Source organism: Silene latifolia, chromosome 1 (assembly GCF_048544455.1).
Source record: "Silene latifolia isolate original U9 population chromosome 1, ASM4854445v1, whole genome shotgun sequence".
Classification (NCBI taxonomy): domain Eukaryota; kingdom Viridiplantae; phylum Streptophyta; class Magnoliopsida; order Caryophyllales; family Caryophyllaceae; genus Silene; species Silene latifolia.
The window spans coordinates 2,541,832-2,561,596 of NC_133526.1; the positions used below are offsets into that span (position 1 = coordinate 2,541,832).

Genomic DNA, 19,765 nt, shown 5'->3' on the forward strand with positions numbered 1-19,765 from the left:
AAAGACAAACAACAAGAATTAAAAACAAGCAAATAGAAAAAAAAATGTCATCTAAAATTAAGTGGAAACCGCTACAGCCATGCGACTTCGTCTTCAACGCGTCGATCACCGTCCATATTGCAGTCACTCTCGATAACGAGATTCAAGTGTCCACACCTCCTCGCTTCTTTGATTCCTTCCAGTATCGCTAAGGCCTCCGCCATCTTCGGCTCCAACTCCTCCCTCCCGTGTTCAACACCGGAACTATACTAGTTAATCTAAAACTTATACTCCCTCCGGCTTGCTATTTTCTTCCCATTTCATTATAATACTCCTCACATATATTAGAGAAACGGGAAGAAACAAAAAAAGGCAGAGGGAATAAAAACCAACGCCGTCAATTCTGACACCAATCGTCACTTTTTCTTTCCATTATACCTTCTTCTTGTGTTCCCTTTCCTCCCTTTCGTTTCACCTTATTCCTTCCCAATCATGGTAACTATCATCTTCTCCTTTCCTCATGGTAACTATCATCTCCGAAGTGTGCCCCCCAATTCATTATCTTCAGGTTTGTTCAAATTACTTTCCCCCCCTTTTTCCGATTCGATTCAATTTTACTGTAAATCTACAATTAGGTTTCCCTTTTTTATCTCTTAAACTAGGTTTATGTTTGATGTCATTGTATTTGTATTTGATTACGATTAAGACTAGAAAATTGGGAAGAAATGGAACAACAACAACAACTAGAGGATTAATTCAAAGAGGCGTAAACAAACAAGATGATGAGGTAATTCATCATTTGCGTTGTTTTATTTCATTTATTATACCCCTGTTTGATTTGATTGCTTTAAACTGCGCTTCTACAGCGTTTTATATTATTGGTTACGTTAACGCATCAACTAGAACTGACCTAAAACGATATTCAATCGTCTTGCTTCAGACTATAAAAATAAGACGACAAAATGTTATAACTAAAGTTATCACTTTTTACCAAGAAGATGATGACAACATTTTATCGTAAAAATAAAGAACGTTTTATCGTAAAATGGTACTTTATTTGTCCGTCTTATTTAAATAAGAATTTGCGAACGATATTATGCAAACTATTGAAGGTATATGCGAATGTGTTTGCTTAGGTTGTTGATAAGCGATTGATCTTTACTCATTTAACTGGCCATGTTAACAGTTATAGCTGCAATTAAGAGTCAGCACTTCCCGGTTTGAGTGCTCCAATTTGATTGGTTTAGGCCTTTTTTTTTAATATTGATTGGGTTTTAATTTGTGGGATTAGCTGCATTTTTTGGATGTTAACTTAGGTTAGAAATTAGAGAATATACCTCCTCCGTAGTCCGTCCTAATCATTTCTTTACTTTTTTATTCTTTGCGAGGAGAATTTTAATCAAATTTAAACAAATGTTTGAGACGGAGGGAGTACTAGGTTTGTATATTTATGTGGATGATTAAAATTAGAGGATGGTTTCAGATTTCTCTATGTTCTTGTATGCAAACTTAATATTTCCGACTATACTTGATGTATATATATTGTTAATTGGAGATGAATCATAAGGTTGGTTCGTTTATTTGCGTGTTCATGAGCTTGAGGTTTGGTTAAGGATATATCCATTGTGTTTAGCTCCAAAGTCGTCTCGTCGGCAGGGAACACAATATCATTAACAGGAGGTGTGCGAGCGATCAGTTTGTTCAGTTTTGTTTTGTGAAGTTGATTGACACTGATCACTTGGATTTTGAACTTCAGTGTCGATGTTGCAACATAGTCTCATTTTTTGTTCTCTAAATAAGATTGTCAATGTTGTTTGAACATTTCTTTGGCTTTTTTGTCAGCAATGTCGCACACATCAACAACAAAATTATGAACTTGATTAAGGCTCCACCAGCTGTTATTGTCGCTGCCAGTAACTCGAATCACCATGTTCCATACTTTTTTCCTTCAATGTTCCAGGTTTTTTTTTCCTTACTTTTGTTTTACCTACTTTCATTTTGTGTCCTTATGTTTTTTGTTTTATGCTTAATATTTTGTGTTTTTAAGGTTTTCTACAGATGGTGAGTGAGAAATTTGTTGGTTTAGTTTTAAGAATGTGGTCTTATATTGCACATCTCTCTTTTATTCTTTCATGGTTTGTATTTTAGGAGAACACAAAGGGATGGAAAAGAGGAATTTCGTTAACAGGAATGTTACAGCCTCAAAGACACGAAAGTTGGACATATTAACCTGCTTATGTATTTTCTTCAGTTAGTTAATCCCGTGAAAAAAAAAATGTCAGTACTCAGTAGTTTAATGTCACACCCACCAATTTAAATTTAACAAGATCTAATAGTCCTGAACCCGAGAATGCAAAAGTTTATGTAATACTACCATTGTATCCTGATATGGGCTGTCTCACGAGAGTTAGTGCATGTGGTTGGTTAAAAAAGCTGATGTATGTGCTTAGCTGAGTGAGCTTATGCCAATCGTAGTTAAGCGGTTGAATGATTGTTTGTGTAGCACATCCTTCAAGATTACAGTAGAAAAGTTGGAGAATGAGTTGTTTTATATTCCTCCCATATGTTTCTGTGACTTTCTCTTATTCGATTTCAGGTTTGCAGAGTTGCGAGTTGCAGCAAACTAGGCACCAACCATGCTGTTAGGTCGTCTTATTTCTCAATATGCACCCTTTCTGGTTGGCTCTCTGATATTTTTAGCGTATTATATAACACATGCAACTTTTTTTTAAAATGTTAGTCTAATTCCTTTCATTCTGTATTTCGCTCCAGGCAATATGTTAGGCAATGCAGTTTCCCTCGTTTCCTGAACGATGAATTAACATGATTATCTAATATCTAATACAGCTACAAGAAAAGACACTTGTAAGCTGACTTTTACAATTGCCTATTTATATCAAGTCATGAATGAGAACAAGTAGTGCATATCTACCGTCTTCCGAATATTGTGCATCAGATTTATTCTGCCATTCTATAGTCAACAACATCTTAGTTGATGTATTTGAGTTTTAGGCATTCCATTTCCTCAGTGTTTCTATGTAGATTGGAGATGTTGCTGGGGCTTTTCTTATGATGGACATGGCACACATAGGTAGTCTTGTTTCTGCCTTCATGGTTGGTGATCCACATTCGAGTATTCGGCAGAGGAATAGATGTACACTTCTTTTAAGAGTCTCATTCCCGAGGAATAATGTTATTGACACATTTGTTCGCCGAGAAACCAGGAACAATTCAGCCATGATTAAGTAATCTAATGAAGTGAAAATATTGTTTTTTCATCTTTAAACGTACCTGCATATGAAAGGGCTATGCTTTATTTATGGTTTGTCAATTCTTTCAAAGGGACTTGTGTCTTATATATATTGTTATTCTAGCAAACATCTCAAGGCACTATTTCTTTATATGAAAGTGGAACTATTCACCCATAATTCTGCTTTTCCAGTCATATACAAGGATGCTAAATCAATTTTGTGATGTTCAGGTATTTTACACAATTCAAAGTATCTAGCACATTTCTTTAACCACATCCTAGGGTTTGCACCATCAAACACAGGAAATTCAACCTTAGGATTAAAGCCTAGATTGCGATTAAGGTTTATATCTCTGTTGGGTGCTCCAGTATCATTAATTTGGGAATTTTCTGGTGGTTTTTCCTGAAGTCGTTGCAAGATTGTAGCAATTTGATCTTCAATTGATTTCATTCGTTTCCTCCATTGTTATAGATAGTTGAGCAATTATAAGACGAGCTAGCTTTCAATTTGTTTTACCCAAAATCTTGATTCCCAAATTCAACCTAGAAAATTATCAACCTAGAAATTCGAGCTTCAAAACCCTAATTTTAATGGCGGAAGTAGTGTGATATTCAAGACCGAAGTCTCTGATACCAAATGTAATACACTTCAGGGAATTAATCCGAAAAGATGAATTACATAGGCAGAAATCGATCAAAGGAACCCTAATTTGAAGAAGGAATTCGATTGAAAGATTGAATTATATTAGCTCAAGAACAAGATTACATGTGTATTGCTCAATGTTCTAGCTAAAAGATTATAGAGAAGTTTGTAAGAGATATTTTGTGAAAAATGTAAGCTAATTAATTTGTGCTTGTGATGAGCCGTTTAACTATTTATACAACTTGACAACTTAAGTTCAACTAACTGACAGCTGGCTAAAGTAACAACCAACACTAACAACTTCTTAGGGGAGCGTCGAGCCATGGTGGCTTCCATAACAAGCCCCCCGCATGAATTAAGTGACGATGAAATTAGGGGAGCGTCGAGCCATGGTGGCTTGCTGATTAATCTTTACAAGAATGGATGACAAATTGGGGAGATAAAATAACATTTCCGGGGACTTTAGTTCATATATATCGAGAGTATTTAGGCGATGTCAGTTGAGTGGAAGTATATGTAAACTTTTCCAAAATAGTAATACAAATCAACCCTTTTGCTTCAAAACCTATGTACTACAGTACATTTTTTGTGAATTGTGATATGCACGATTCAGATTGAATTAATAAACCTAATTAGTCAAACAAAGAGGCTAAAGAAGTGCGAATAATTTTTAAAATAAAAATTCGGAAACAGTCAAAACTTCAACGTATGATTAAAAGTGTAGACAAGAAAAAGACAATAGGGAACACATAGACAGTTATGAAGCAAAAAGATACTCCCTCCTATTCCGAATAACTGTCCCATTTGGACAATGGCACGAAAATTAAGGAATGAAGTTAAAATAATGAAAAGTATTGTATAGGGGTAAGAATATAGGAGTTAAATAATGAAAAGTATTGAATATGATGGTTTAGGGGTGGTTGGGGTGGTAAATAAAGAAAAGAGCCAAGGGTAGGAAAGTCAAAAAACATGTCCAAATATGGCAAATGGGACAGTTATGTGAATAGACAGAAATGGCAAATGGGACAGTTATTCGGAATAGGAGGGAGTATACGCAAATTATACCATAAGACAGTTATAAGGTAAATACTACTCAGAATGTAACCACCTTAATCGATTTGCCTTACAAGGTGGCCACTATTTATTAGTGAAAAATGATCTCTTTTAAAATGACCACTTTTTAACATAAAACTAGTTTTAAATCCGTGCAAAAAATGCACGGGTCAACAGTCGTAATAACATCCATTATTATTGGATAAAGGAGAATATAAATGAGAGTTGTTAAATGTGCAATGCCATGAACCCGTGACATTATAATTGTGAATAAACTTGTATTTTCTAAATTTGAAACACGCCTACCCTCTTTTACCTGAACCCAATACAACCGAACAGTTTGTGATAGATATAAATTATTCAATTACAAAATCCAAAAACACAATAATCAATTGATATTGACTTGTTTGATTCATTTTGTAAAGTGGCCCAAAAACAAACATTTAGCCGTTAGAATTTAATTTGTTGATCATCCAATTAATAGACTAAACCCTAACCCACCCCCTATACGTTGGTTATTCTCGCGCATTGATATCTCTATCTAGTATATCTTGCACTCTTCATTTGCACATCCATCTCCCTCTCAATATCTAATTTCGATACCTCCTTCAATCCGATTCAGCTTTAAATAATGCTAACCTAAACAGCTTTTATAAATTATAAGGTATGGTATATGAAAAAAAAAAAAAACATCTCATTCAATTTATAAGGTTTGATACTATTTTAATGTTATTTTATCAATTTTGACCGCTTCATAGCAATTATATCTAATATTTTTTTAACCTAATTTCATAGGATATTATTTATACATTTGATGATTCGTATTTTTTAATACCTACTTGCGTCTTTGTCCCTCATGTTTTTGGGGTATATTAATTTATGTGTTTATTGATGAAAAATTTAGTTTTTAAAAAGTTTATGCTTACAATTATTTCTCTTAACTTTTATGTTTTTTTATAGCACTCCTCATAATATTCAGATCTTCTACATGCATTTTATAAGATTTATCCATGAAGATCATTTATGCTTCATTTTTTTGTCATTTGGAGTTGTTCATGTATAATAAATCTGGTTATAATGATTTTAATTTCATTTCTTTATCAACATTTAATTTATTATTGCTTTTCTCCAAATTTTTGATATAGTAATAATTTATGGGACTTGTAAATGATACTCAAAACAATTATATTTCACACCGAAAAAAATGCTTCGTAAATATTTTGTTATCTTATAATTCCATCACAAATTTCTATAATATAATTTCATGTTTAGAGGTAGTAGTAGTTATGGGGCAAACAAATACAATGAAAAAACACAAATTGTGAGATTAAAGAAATTCCACAAACAAACGTGGGTTTCTTCAACAAAACAAAACAAATTTGTTCCTAAAAAATAGGGACCAATAAAAAAGTTTTAAAGAACCTAGCTTTTATACTAGGTAGATAATCACTATTTATTACTCCCTCCATTCAACTCCACTTTGCAACTTTGGTTTTTACACGGATATTAAGGAGCGGATTAAAAAATTATTAAAAGTACATAGGAAAAGAGAAAAAAGAGGTTAAAAATATTAAAAAAACATAAAGGTGGGGTTTTATGGTGGGTTAGTGTGGGGTTTGGGTGACATTTTTTGTAAATAAAGATTTTCAATAAGGATAGAATTGTCATTTTTTTAGCCAAATAAGGAAACCTGTAAAGTGGAGTTGAATGGACGGAAATGGAATACATGTAAAGTGGAGTTGAATGGAGGGAGTATAAAATGTTCTTCATCACACAGTACAACCGTCTTACGTAACAATTACTGCAAATCGACAATCTTCGTATGGACTATAAAGCAGCCAAGCTAAGTGTTGTAGTTCTTATTAATTTATCATTAGTGTAGTACAGATGTCCTTAAATCTAAGGAAACAAGTATTAAAAAATAATTAAATGTCAATTAACAACGTTAATCACATTTAGGTGCCTTTAGCCTCCACTAATCTAGCTTGTTGACCTCGTTTTTTTATAGATTCCCATAATTTGTTGTCTAGATTTGGTCTTGCTGTCTGCTTGCTTGTTTAGTCGGCCTAGACCACGGCACACATCATGGACACAACACGGCCGAAAGGCCGATAAGACTTCGGTCATACGACATTTACAAATAATTATGTCACGTAATGATAACAATAACTCTAATTATAACGAGAGAAAAACTCTAATATCCAACATTTTTATTAGATTGTTTCGATTCTAATAAATGTTATACTCACATTTAAATTATTTATTTTAGTACATTCACTTTTAGACCCCGAGGCCCTAACATTAAAGTCAAAATTAGGATAATGTACCCCTTTTTGTTGTAGAGCTAGCCGCGGGGCAAATTTGATGCTTACGGGTTCGATCTAAACCCAAGTTATAAGAATCACTCCTTATGATTTTAAGGGCTAAGTTAGCTGACATCTACTATACAATGTACAGTTTGAATGATATATAAAGTCGTAAAGCTTTTTGTTTATTTAGTCAAACCACATTTTTTGTGAAAGCAAATAATTTTCATTTTCACTCTATTACTATGTGAAGCTTTGTATTCCAAAGAATCAAAAGTATTTACTACTTAGGCCATGTTCATTTGCACTTAATTTCGGCTCATTTTAGCTCTATTCAGTTCACAGTTCAGTTCAACTTCATTCAGTTCAGTTTCAACTTTTCTCTTCATAAATTAACTCTATTTTCAGTTCAGTTTAACTTCATTAAATTTAATTTAGTTCAATTTAGCCAACCTCATTAAATTTAGTTCACATAGTTACAATCAAAAAAACAAAAAACAGGACCGAAGATATAAGCCAACCACACTAACTTATCCAATTCCAAATCCAAAAAGAACAGCCAAATTGTTATAGTTGACTAAGAAAATATGAATATTCAATTTGCAAGTGGCCAGAAAAACAAAATGTACAATATTCACTTTATTTATCATCTTATGTAACATGGACCCAAAATTTAATTTGTGTTTTTTGAACTATATAACGACTCATGTACAAGATTTCCGTATCGGTAAACATTCACGTAAATACATATTTATATCAGACAGTTTTACACAAACGTTATTATAAAATCACTTGTAATTTTACGCAACAAATTATATAACTGGTTATCGAATTTTTGTGTTTTACGTAGGTATTTGTGTACATAATGCGGTTTTACGATATCTTATTCTAAGATTATTTTATAAGAGATTTGTTTTTATATTTTTGGTGGGGTTATGTTCTTTATTAAGTATAACGACTCATGTACAAGAATTACGTATCTGTAAACATCCACGTAAATACATATTTATATCAGACAGTTTTACACAAACGTTATTATAAAATCACTTGTAATTTTACGCAGCAAATTATATAACAACTGGTTATCAAATTTTTTGTGTTTTACGTGGGTATTTGTGTACATAATACGGTTTTACGATATCTTATTCTAAGATTATTTTATAAGATATTTTTTTTTTTTTTGGTGGGGTTATGTTCTTTATTAAGTCTAAAAAGTCTTTGGCAACTCAAGATGCTACCGTACGTGGTGTGCTATATCAAATGGGGGGGAAGTACTTAGATTTGATGTGAGAGCTTGTTCAACAAAAAAAAAATCATTAATTTACAATTTAAAGACAATGACATAATTTTTATTAATTTACAATTTAACAACAATGACGTAAATAATAAATAAATTACAAATAGGAATTATTTAATTTATATATAAGCATAACAACCATGTATATATTCGCCAAGTGTAGAATTTTCTTCTGTAGATTGGTCATTTGTAATGAATTATCAATTATCATGGTGTTTAACTTATTTATTTATATAATTTAAATAATTTAATTGATTGAGTTCATTTATTTCCTTTAGGCCACGTGCCAAATTGTTTGACTTAGCAAGATTGTAATTCAAGGATAATGTTTTGAATTTAAGTACTACGGAAAATAACTTATCTCCTACAAAATAATCAAAGAAATTTAGGTACATAGAGTGGACTAAATTAATAAAAATAATGGAATTAATGAGCTAGATGAACTTTTATTTTTAATTGTATTTTATAATTTTGTTTTAAGAGTTAGGACAAAATAAAGAACTATGTAGAATATCTTATTGGTTGATTGTTTTATACCTCCTCCGTTCCAGATATTTATTTACCTTTGATTTTGGTATGAAAATCAAGGAAATGAGAGTAGCCATTTGTGCTGCTTGTTAGTAGATAACAAGTCGACTATAAAAGATGTGCAAGCCAAATTACACATAAAAATCTTTCTATATAAAAAAGTAGAGTTTTTTTTTTGTCAAAAACTACCTTATATTTAGGGGTATTTATAAAAAGATTACCTTATATTATTATTTTTGTTTTCTACTACCTTTGTTTTCTTTATTCTTGGTCAATAACTACCTACGCTAAGAATCTAGACAAATTTGGTCAGTTTGTCGACTTAAACCTATCTCCCTCAACTCTTTTATGTTTTAATCTTGCTTAGGCGCAATTTTGGGAAGTCGTAATGTACTTACGGTTAACTTTAGTAGATGTTTGTAGTTATTATTGAAATGTCAAAACATAAATTTTGGTTATGTGAAGTTAAATTGTGGGTTGGACGCAGTTGGTCATTATTGTTTGATGTTAACAAAGTCATGTGAGATAGGTTAATGTTGCTAAATCGGCCAAATCTCGCCATATTTTCAGCAGAGTTAGTTTTTAACCAAAAAAAAAGAGAAAACAAATATAGTATAAAGCAAGAAAAATAACATAAGGTAGTATTTTTACAAATACTCATAAATATAAGGTAGTTTTTAACAAAAAAAAAAAACCCAAAAAAGAGAATTAAATATCCTAAATGAAATAAGTTCCATTGTTGGAGCTTAAATCGTTGGTACAAAAATTAGGCGAAATTGAAGGTCATGATGAGTACGAGTGGGAACATTGGCTACAAGGACGACCCACTAGACTTGAGCAAATTTCCAATTTAGGACGGCATTGTGAGCCTCCTTGTGTGGGCAATTCTAAAATTGTCTTTTATAAATCAGTTTTATATCAAAGTATTGTGGGACAAATTATAAAACACATTATCATATTTTAGATAAATGGTTTTACAATATCGATATTGTGAGAACATCTTATAAATGAACTAATGCAAATTGAGTGCGTTAATAACCACTTTATTACTCCGTAACTCGGAATGGAATTATTGATTAAGTCTCAACTCTCAAGTTATATCAGCTGAACTTTTTGGTAAAGATCAAATTCTTGCATGATATATGTGCTTAATAACCCTTTGTGTCCCGATTTTAAAATGTGGAGTCTCAAAATCTCACAAGTGTCATTCCAACACGTGAATACATGATATAATCGTATTGAAGCCTGTGAATTATCCAGACTCAAAAGGGCATTCGATTGATGAGGCATATTGAACAAACAAGTTGAACCTAAAAATATGTCACAACTTACATAATTAACTATATGAAAATCCGTTTTAATTATAAAACAATTAAATACCTATTTTAAAGAAAACTAATTATATCGAGGCGTTTAAATTCTATCCTATACCGGGAAATCTCCAAAATCTTTCTCTTGTCAAATTTGATCGTCCCCTAATTTTGTTGGAGAATTGTCATAGAATTATTTATTACTATTCAAAGAGTATTTAACAAAATCAAACTTTCTTGTTCCTAATTTCACCATTAAGATTAGCACACCACTATTTGAACAAGGAAACAAAATATTATTGAAAGGGAAAGTAAAAAGGAATTTAGAAAAGAATATTCCATCTTTTCATTAAAAGAACACAAAATCTTATTTAAGACATATATTATCCACGTGAGATGAATAAGACAAAAACAGAATACATTGAAAAAGGTAAAAACTTTGCCCTATATACGGATATATCCATATAGGTTGATATTGACCATTTTTAAGCTTAAAACAATAACTTAAAACGGATAGTATTGTCTTAAGAAAGATTAGGCGATAGACTAATAGCACCCAAGTCCCTACCAATTTTTGGATTTTTACCCACATTCTTCTTTTCTCTCGTATAGTCGTATACATGCGAAATCAATTTAATGTCAACATCGGGAATTTTGATATTGCATGATCCTCACTTTAAAATGTCACCCATGTTTCAAAGAAACTTCATATTTTTTAAAAGGTTGGTTGATTACAAATTTGGGTTAATTTAAAAATGTACGTGCAATCTAATTTAGAAATGTACTCGATCCTTCTCTCTATTGAATTCGGCTTGTTAATGAAAAAAAAAACATGGTTGATTGTAGTCGGTTTTAGACCGCTCTGATACCATGTAAGATAGTATAATCTAAGGCTATTTCTAAAGAATGTCTGGTGAACAATCCAATGATATTTCTAAAGATAATATCCTAACAAATATATTATCCAATGATAATATATTCTCAATGAAGATCTTCTATCCCAATTAGTGTCTCATTCTCTATCAGCACATTAGCACATTAGCATATTTGTTATATTTTTTTTATTTGCAACAAGTGATGTGTCAAATGATAAGTGGACTGACACAAAAAATGGAACAGAGCATCCTTATATCTCCTAACTAATACTCTCTAATAATCACCTCTATCGTAAGCTCATCTCACTTAACTTAACGAATTGTAATTTAGGCAGAATATGTAAGCACTTGTTGGATCGATATAAGAAGTGTCATATAAATTTCTTATGTCTACGAATTATTTTATCATCTAGTTTATTTGAATTTGAAATTTTCGCTTGATTTGTTAATAATCGACTCCAACCCATGAAATATCAAATGTCACTACCCACATTGATTGAAAGGGAAAAGTTTACTTTATAACGTTAAGAGACTACCCCTTTATTATCAGTTAGTCTTAGAACGCAACACAGTCCATAATTTTCGTCAATGCAATTCACACAGTCCACAACTTCTGAAGAGTGAAGACATTACTAAAGGAATATGTAAGCTACTTTCAAAATCGATTTTAACTCAAACTAAATGGACTTTAATCAAACACTCAGTTTTCCCATAAGCAACTCATGCTTATTAATCAAAATACCATGCTTCTAATGAAAAAAAATTATGAACAATGACAAACTCGAATCTCATTAATACCGCTTCAAAATAAATCAAAGCAATCAAGATTATTGACTCAGATAAAGCTAAGCAAAGCCAAAATCATAGCTAAAACTAAAACCAAGCTCATTGAAGTAAAAACACTCCCATTTAACCTGATCTACAACTGAACCTATCTAATGTGTAACACCAAATCTCAAACCTTAAACTAAAACAGTTACTCATGATAACTTGTTAGAATATATACTTAGCTTAACAATCAACACGAATCATTCTAAAGTCTCAACATAATCTGTCTCAACTCATATGCATCCTGAAAACTTCTCATAATGTCAAACTCATCTGTCGACATCTTCCTTGTTTGCTTCTTGTCACTTTGGTGCATACAAAACACAATGAGTCCCACTTACACATGGTGTATGAAGGATATGAATCTATGATCCATAAAAACCTAGAGCTGGATAAAGGTGCGGACTAAGCCGACCCTACCCGTGTCTCAGTTCAGCTTTGACGAACCCACCTTCTAATCTAGCCCGAGCCAACCCGACCAACCAACCACTCAGGCCGACTTGCTTTGCATACGAAAAAAAAAAATAAAAAAAAAATATCTAGGCTCGTCCCTCACTGACTTATCCTCGGCCAAGATTGTGGTAACACGAGATGGCCCAACCCGGCCTCACCCTCTATCGAGTATGGATGTACTATCATAGATTGAGGTAACACGAGATAGCCCACCCCGCCATGACCGCTATCGATATGTCAAAGATTGAGGTAACATGAGATATCCCGACCCGACCCGACCCGACCCAACCCCGCCCGCTATCGATTTACCAACCATGACCACATGGCAATAAAAACACCAAATGAACACGGTTCCTTACTTTCTAACACACCTCGAACTTTATATAAACCATCCTCTTCTCTACCCAACCTTACCATACTTCCACACATTCTTTCCAAATTTCCCTCTCTTCAAATCTACAGACCAAATCACCTGTATAATTATTAATCATTATTACAATATAATACAACAAATATAACAATTATTATTGCATATAATCACATATTTATTGCATAATATTTTTTTATAATTAGACAATTAAACTATAAAAAACCGACAATACACCATTGTTTATTTCTCTATCATACATTTTATTTATTTATTTTCTTCCATAATTTTTTTTGTGCCCTTTCTTCTCTTCAAAAGCCGTGATTCCGGCGGATTTTTCCGGCGGTTCACCCTTTATTCTCGGTGAGTTTATAATAATTTTGATTAATGATTAATTTCTCCCTTTTATTTATTCAATTGTATTTTCTCAGATTTAATTTGGGTTTTTATTTATTTAATTTGTATAAAGTCTTCGTCTTTTTATTGGAATCAGTTAGAAATGTATTGGGTAATCTTTAATTTCTTGATTTATGTAAGTTTTGATGATCAAATTTGTGATCTTTTTAATGGGTATTTGACTAATTTGTAATTGAAATATGAATATTTGAATGTTTGTTTAGCTTAATTATTGCAATTATATGATGGGTTTGTTCTATTTTTTCTTGATTCATCTTATTTAGCATAAAGATTGTAACTTTCTTTATTTGGTAATGTAATTTTGTTGTTGGGTAGTTAATTGGGGGATGTAAAAAGGGAAAAGGACTCGATATCGCGTCACCAGGTGGTACTGATTCGACTTTACAAGTATATTCTAGGAATCTACGATGTAGTCCCTCCGTCTCAGTGAATAGTTAAAAAAAACAGTAGATAACTATTGACTTTGTTGACCACTTTGTGCTTTTTGAATGCTAATAGGTGATTTATTTTTGTCTAGGTAGTAACAGTAATGTACAGAATTTGTAGTGCTAATTTGCCTAACAAGTCTTGTGACGGTTACAAGCTTCTGACGTTTCAGAATCCCTTTCCTTTTTAACATTATTTGCCCATATATGAGGGATTTAGACATAGTATTGTTTTTTACTGATAAATTGCATCTTTTGGTTTGTATTTTGTTTTGCTTTTGAAATTTGCAAGGTTAAGATGGTTTTACTGGTGATGTTGTAGTAAAAGCCTAGTGCTTATTGAAGTGGTGGTGGTGGGATCTTTCATCCTTGGTGTAAAAATGGGCTGTTTTCATTCGACTGCGACTAAGCAATTTCCTGGACATGAGGACCCGGTGTACCTCGCTTCGCAAACTGCTTGTAAGCAACTATTTGATTAAGTTTTAGAACTCTATCATGATAAAGAACCTAGTTAATATGAAATCATAGGACAAATATGGTAGTTTTCGACGGAGTATGAGCATAACTAATTTGATCAGATAGGTTAGTTGGACTCGCAAGTATCACATTGTGTCTAGGATTTTGCTAGTTATGACAAATTTAATTTTTTGAGTTCAATGAAGAATATAAGTATCTTATCCAATGGTTGATCTATTTTATGGGACCCGGGATCCCGGGACACTGGAAACTTGTACTCCCTCCGTCCCGGTCAATTGTTGTCCTTTGGTTTTGGCACAAAGACCAAGGAAGGAGGAGATGACCAATAACTAAATGACAAGTGGAACAAATTGAATGAGTATGATCAAATTACTCATCAAGTTCATTCTTAAAATAGAAAGGACAACAAATGACTGAGACACCCTAAAATGGAAAAGGACAACAAATGACCGGGACAGAGGGAGTATTATTTTGATTAATTTTCGTGAATTTAAACCTTTATTTTGTAATCGTATTTTTTGAATATTTATGAAGCATAAATATTTTGGGTCCGTCTGTTTAATCTTCTGTTTCTTCTAACAGTTAGCGTTAGTGAAGTTGAAGCTTTGTTCGAGTTGTTCAAGAGCATTAGCAGTTCTGTGATTGACGATGGTCTTATAAGCAAGGTACCTAATCTTTGAATTCTTCTCAAGTTCTCAGTTCATAAGGATTCACCCCCTCTTTTTACAGAATTACTTTATCCCCGTCATTATGTATTTTGATTTTTGAGCTAGTGGTTCAATTTATATCTCCGAATTTAAGCTTGTGGAAATTTACTGAGAGTTTAGAACGGAGTTTACCCCATATCATTTTGGGATTAAGGCTCTGATGTTGTTGTTTAGAACGGAGTTTACTTCGAGTTTGGCTGAGAGATGGGAAATGGGTCCATACTCCATACTGTCTAAATCATTACCTGGAAATGGCTCCTGCACATGGTTATGTGTCTGTAATACGTAGTCCATTTTGGTTGCTTGTTGAATGTTGGGTAGTCAATACATGTGCATCTAAACTTGCATGTTCTCGATAAGTTCTTATTTGTTGTGTGGATAATGGCACACTTAACTAATAATAGTCAAGTTTCGTCTTCAGGAGGAATTTCAACTTGCTTTATTCAAGAACAAAAAGAAAGAAAATCTTTTTGCCGACCGGGTATGTCGCTACTACATATCAAATTTACCTTACTATAGCAACCAAGATCCACACTTCCGTTAATTTTTCATAATCCCCTGTAGTTTCTTTTTCTCGTGGAGCTAGAAAGCTCTTGAATTGACATCTAACGACACTTGCCCCTCTTGTGCACAGATTTTCGATTTGTTTGATGTTAAGCGGAAAGGAGTCGTGGACTTTGGTGACTTTGTTAGAACGCTTAATGTCTTTCACCCTAACGCCTCTATAGAAGATAAAATCGACTGTAAGTTACAAGGAGATTGCCAGGTTCTATTACCGCATCCTCTATCTTGTCTTATGTTTGCCTGATCATATGCCTTCTTTTTCTATGCAGTCACTTTTAGGCTCTATGATTTGGATAGCACTGGTTTTATTGAGCGCCAAGAGGTAAACCTATTGGATTTTGTACGGAAATGTTATTACATGGGTCCATGTTATTTTCTTGGCGGTTGCGCTTCCTGTTTTAGACTCCTAGTATGTTTTGTATGATTGTTGCTACTATATGAGGTGTTGATATTGTTTTGTGTGAACCGGACACAGTGTTTGCTGGTAGGATGGTATCCATTGCTCGTATTCTCGCACTTTTGTCATCATCTACCTATTCTCTTGCTAATGACGATTGTCTCCTAATTTGTTAACATACCAAGTTCACATGTTCTAGTAATCGTTGCCGTCCTTTCTGAATTTTTTTTCTGTGGCTATCCTTGTCACACTTGGTGTGATTTAAGGTTAATATTCCCTTTATATATTCTTTCGCATGGTAATGAATTAACGATTATGACATGGGACATCACTATCTGTTAAATCAAGATGCTGCTAAATAGCTTTTGAGAAGCGAGAATGCACCTGACCGTGATTTTGCATGTGCTGAGACTGCTGACTGCAGCTGAGTATCTTTTCATATGGCAGATTTAGAGCACACTCGAATTTTTAGTTTGCTTTTATCGACATTATGCTTCTTTACGTGGACCATCGTTCATTCGTAGCATACTTGCACACTTTGTTGACATATTTGATCGTTTGAACAGGTGAGACGAATGTTAATTGCAATTCTATGTGAATCTGAGTTGAAGTTGGCAGATGAAACAATCGAAATTATACTTGATAAGGTGAGCTACCTTTTCTTTACTCGTTTCTGCTTTGTGAATCCACTTGGTTTAAGATTCAACCAGTACCTCGAGAGAGGGTGTTAAATATGGGTTTTGACTTTTGACAGTCCCGACTGCTTTGTAAAGGTTTTGAATGTTTCAGACACGGTGTTGAATACGGGTTGTGACAGTCCCACAATGACCCATTTAAACCCTAATAAACCTGATACTCATTTTGCTAATTTATGCTGTGAACAGACTTTCCAAGAGGCTGATGTAAATCAAGACGGAAAGATTGATAAATCGGAGTGGCAACAGTTTGTGTCTAAAAACCCGTCATTGTTGAAAATAATGACACTCCAGTATCTGAGGTACTGATATTAGACCGCCTCTTTCTTGCACACGACATTTCTCATTCTTTGACGAGATGATTTAGAACTAACTGTTATTTACCATGAAAATGGCACAGGGATATCACGACGACATTTCCAAGTTTTGTTTTTCACTCAGAAGTTGATGAAATGGCCACGTAATAAAAAAAGACGATCAAGCCCTTAACAGCATCGATGCAGCCTACGGGTACACCCCAGATTCTCAAAATTCAGAATCTGCAAATACGTCAAAGCTACTGCTCGATTTTTCCTAGTATTACGCCATCCCGACCTCCTAGTGTTATTCCAACCACTGTAAAGAAGAGTATAGAGGCAGTGTGCTTGAGAAGAATAGTGTGTGAATATGGTTACTCATTTTATGTGAGATGTGCTGGCTTTTATTATCCTCCTAAATCATAATCTTTTTTTACTATGATTTACTTCGTATCAAAATTGTAGTGGAAAAATTGTTAATCGGAAAGTAAAAGTAAAAAAAAAAAAAAAAAAGCCTACATATCGCTTACCAAAGGATCAATTAGTCATTTTTCGAGTGTGTTTTTTTTTTTTTTTCCCAACTCCCTTCAATTATGCATATCGTATTTTGGTATTGGAATCGTAACCTAGTTTACAATCCTCGATGGTACCTTGGGTAATGCTTTAGTCTCATGCTTCGACAAAGGCATGAGTAAATACTCGATATCATGTGTGCAGAAATTAAATTTTGCGTAATGATAAATCCGCTAGGATTGTGTCATGAACCCACGGTCTCACGGACCTCGGTGTGAGTTAAACACGCTACGTTAATACACGCTCTACACATTTTTTTTCGTGGTACAATTCTTGTACTCTGTAACATTAGAGGTTCCCTATATCTTAAGGGTGGCCTTGTGAGTCGTCACAAGCTTGTGAGTTGTGACAGACTGACAGTCACAAGTAAGACTTTGTAATTCAAAATAATAAGTCTTACTTGTGACGGTCAGGAGCTAGTACGCACTTATAGTTGATGGCTTGCTATGCACTTAAAGTTGATATATTCTTGCCGTCTTTTAGATGCTAGGCATTTAATTTGGTCTTTTAAGGCCAGCGGAGATGGATGGGAGGTACAACTTGTTCTCTCAATTTGAAAGCCTTTGTCTATCATACCAGAGGTGAAACCGTAAAAAACGTTACTCCCTCGTATTCATCATATTTTTTACATTTGTTTTGGATGCGGATTTTTAGGACTTCACTTGCATGTAATGTTAAGGTTGTTTAACGTGTGCCCTAAGGGATGCGGATTTTTTACATTACTTAATGGGTTTTTCTAACGTATGAGAATATGTTGTTAAACTTACCATATATGGGTTATTAATGTGTGCCCTTAGGGCACACGTTAGAAAAACCCCTTAAGTAATTAACCATACATATAGACTCAAAAAGGAAAACGTAAAGAATCCATTGATATTGAGAAGGAATATGTAATACTCAAAAAGGAAGTATAAATTTATTTGAGTCGGGATTGAAGTTCTCTTAACCAGGTTTTAGCAAGTCTCGAGTCAACACAAGACGTGCTCACCTGAGTCAATATTTACCGAGCTCCAACCAATCCAATCTCAAAATCGGACTGAGCCCACTATGTATGAGTGTATCAAATGAAATAATTGTGGCCCTTTAAAGGAAAATTCTGCGTCCACCCCTGATGTAATGTTAAGGGTATTTATGTTGTATTATTAACCATATATATAGACTCTAAAAAGAAAACGTAAAGAATACGTTGAACCGAGGAAATATTAATTTGAATTAGGTTAAAGTTCTCTTAACCAGGTTTTAGTAACTCTCAAGTCAACACAAGACGTGCTCACCTGAGTCAATATTTACCGAGCTTTAACCAATCCGATCTCAAAATCGCTCCGTGTCGAATCGGAGTGAGCCCACTATGTATCGCCTCAAATGAAAGACCCCCATTAATAACATATTTTGTTCGTGTTGGTAATACCAAAGATAGCATCCACAAAAAATATGTTGCATCAACAACCTAATGGTGCACATGTCTCTAATGTTACATCTTGTAGGGTTTCCACAAGCAAGAGCAAATGACTGTATCTCCATAACACATTATTACCACAACTTTTTCAATAGGTCTCCCTTGTGACGGATATATCCGTTATATCCGTCCCAAGCTTGTGACGGGTCAAGTACACCCACATGGTAGATAAGACAAAAAGTAGAATGCATAGAGAATAACAAATGATTTGTCTTTATCCTCCCATGTGGGTTTTATTTGACCCGTCACAAGCTTGTGACGGATATAGGCCGTCACAAATGAGAATTTGTGCAACTTTTTATTTAAGAGCGTTTTAACTCTTAATTTAAGACAATACTCACGGCCGATTTAAATAAAACAAACGTAAAAGGAGTGATTCTAAATTCAGAAGGTCTTAATAACTCAAGACAGACCAATTTGATTAACAAAGACCAATTGATTACCACATCTAAACTTAAGATGGTGTTAACTAGTAGGCTTGGAAAATTGACCCGTACCCTGTCCGACACCTGAATAGAGGATTGAATAACCCGAATCGAATATTTATGGTTGGAAACTGACTATTATCCCTAATTAACTTGGTAGTAAACAACCCGAGAATAACCCGACCAGACCCAAATTCAATTAAATTTGAAAATGACCAGACCTGAACATACCAGGTTAACCCGTTTGCCAGGTCTAGTCTTAACTAAGGCCGCCAATCGCATTATTACATTGCCCGGGTGACGTACCAATAATGGTTCATCATGAGCTACGTAATAATTATGACAGTTTGAAATTAAAGTTGCGTGATTTATATTTATATATAGGCCATGCTAAAATGTTATATATAATGTTTAATAAAATCAGGTAATATTTACTAATTTAAG

At 33.6% G+C, this 19,765-nt stretch overlaps 1 protein-coding gene across 2 annotated transcripts; it reads left to right on the plus strand.

The window, feature by feature from the left end:
* Positions 1 to 12,886: 12,886 nt before the first annotated feature.
* Positions 12,887 to 17,287, plus strand: LOC141592496 (calcineurin B-like protein 1). 2 transcript variants are annotated; one of them, XM_074413209.1, is made up of 9 exons: positions 12,887 to 13,252; positions 14,054 to 14,190; positions 14,791 to 14,873; positions 15,337 to 15,396; positions 15,550 to 15,658; positions 15,749 to 15,801; positions 16,443 to 16,523; positions 16,761 to 16,873; positions 16,972 to 17,287. In XM_074413209.1, the coding sequence occupies exons 2-9, from the start codon at positions 14,112 to 14,114 to the stop codon at positions 17,033 to 17,035; spliced, it is 642 nt and encodes a 213-aa protein (XP_074269310.1). In that variant the 5' UTR covers positions 12,887 to 13,252; positions 14,054 to 14,111; the 3' UTR covers positions 17,036 to 17,287. The 2 variants fall into 2 exon arrangements, with proteins under 2 accessions (XP_074269310.1, XP_074269303.1); XM_074413202.1 differs by having other exon boundaries at positions 12,934 to 13,252; positions 14,024 to 14,190.
* Positions 17,288 to 19,765: the final 2,478 nt, after the last annotated feature.